Source organism: Penaeus monodon, chromosome 20 (genome assembly GCF_015228065.2).
Source record: "Penaeus monodon isolate SGIC_2016 chromosome 20, NSTDA_Pmon_1, whole genome shotgun sequence".
Classification (NCBI taxonomy): domain Eukaryota; kingdom Metazoa; phylum Arthropoda; class Malacostraca; order Decapoda; family Penaeidae; genus Penaeus; species Penaeus monodon.
Genome location: NC_051405.1, coordinates 42,559,392 through 42,560,622, shown reverse-complemented (window position 1 = coordinate 42,560,622; position 1,231 = coordinate 42,559,392). Strand labels below are relative to the sequence as shown.

The following is a 1,231-nucleotide window of genomic DNA, read 5'->3' as shown; positions in this document are numbered from 1 at the left end:
TATATATATATATTCTATTTTCTTCTTTTCAGAAAAATGTCTTCAAATATCGAAACGTTCTCTGCACGGCCAAGAGACCTGAAGTTCTTCTTAAGGAACTCAAGGTGAGACGAGACTTCTAATGTATTAAGCTGGTTATTAAGTCAGTTATTAAGTTAATGTATTAAGTTAGTTATTAGTTGTTGGTAATATCCCATTAATGTACTTTTAACTTTTCACTTTTAGAGGAGGGATATTTACCCAGCTTCAGTGGAGCGTATGTGTTTACCGAGAGGATGATAAATCACTGATATTAACATAATAACCTCATATGTAACAGGGAGAGGTACATGACCTTTTTATGTTATATGGATAAGTTCATAAAAATCTCTTATAAAGTAGTGATAAATCGCCAAGGAATTTGTTTTTATTGTATTGATAATCCATAAACTAGTTGTGTAATGTCCGTAAGTTATTGCATGGTATTGATAAGTCCAAACGACCTCTTGTGTAACATGGGTGTCATTAGCGAGAGGAACAACTCATATATCCTTTTATTTCCCTACTATATGGGTATAAGGACCTTTTAAGCTTCCACTGAAATTGTTTATGGAATATAATAAGTCCCTAACGACCTTCTATGTCTTTAAAATTTTTTATACGATTTATCTCCCTAACGTTCTTTTATACAGTAGCAATGAATCCCTAACTACCATTTCTGAAATATCTATAAAGTCCCTAATGACCTTTTTTCAGCATCTATAACACACTTTTTAGCCATTTTATGCCCATAACGACCTTTTATGCTTTTTTTTTTATAAATACTAAACGACCTTTTATCCAACATCAGTAACTCCCTAACGACTTATTATGCATTTTTATAGAAATCCCTAACGAGTTTTTATCCAACGCCAACAAACCCCTAACGACTTTTTATATAATAATTTATAGAAATCCCTAACGGGCTTTTATCCCACATGAATAAGTCCCTAACGACCTTCTATCCAAAATAAAAAATCCCAATAGCGATCTTTTATCCAAAATGTATACGCCCCTAACGACCCTTTTATCCAGATTTTATAAGCCCTTAACGACCTTTTATTCATTATCGTCTTTGTCCCCAGAGCCTGGTGGAGTTGTCGCTGGCAACGCCCCTCCACGACCATACTGTATGCCGAGTCCCCTTGGAGCTGGCGTCCTCTATACTCACTACGGTAAGGATATCTTATTTCTTCTACGTCTCCCTTTTTCA

The 1,231-nt window shown here is 34.8% G+C and overlaps 1 protein-coding gene across 1 annotated transcript in view; it reads left to right on the top strand.

Annotated features, from left to right (window-relative positions):
- The window catches only part of LOC119585843 (C-Maf-inducing protein-like), a 130,578-nt gene that overhangs the window by 115,669 nt on the left and 13,678 nt on the right, over nucleotides 1-1,231 (top strand). Inside the window, 2 exon segments of the mRNA XM_037934574.1 lie at nucleotides 33-104; nucleotides 1,104-1,201. Of these exon segments, the coding sequence (XP_037790502.1) occupies nucleotides 33-104; nucleotides 1,104-1,201 (170 nt within the window).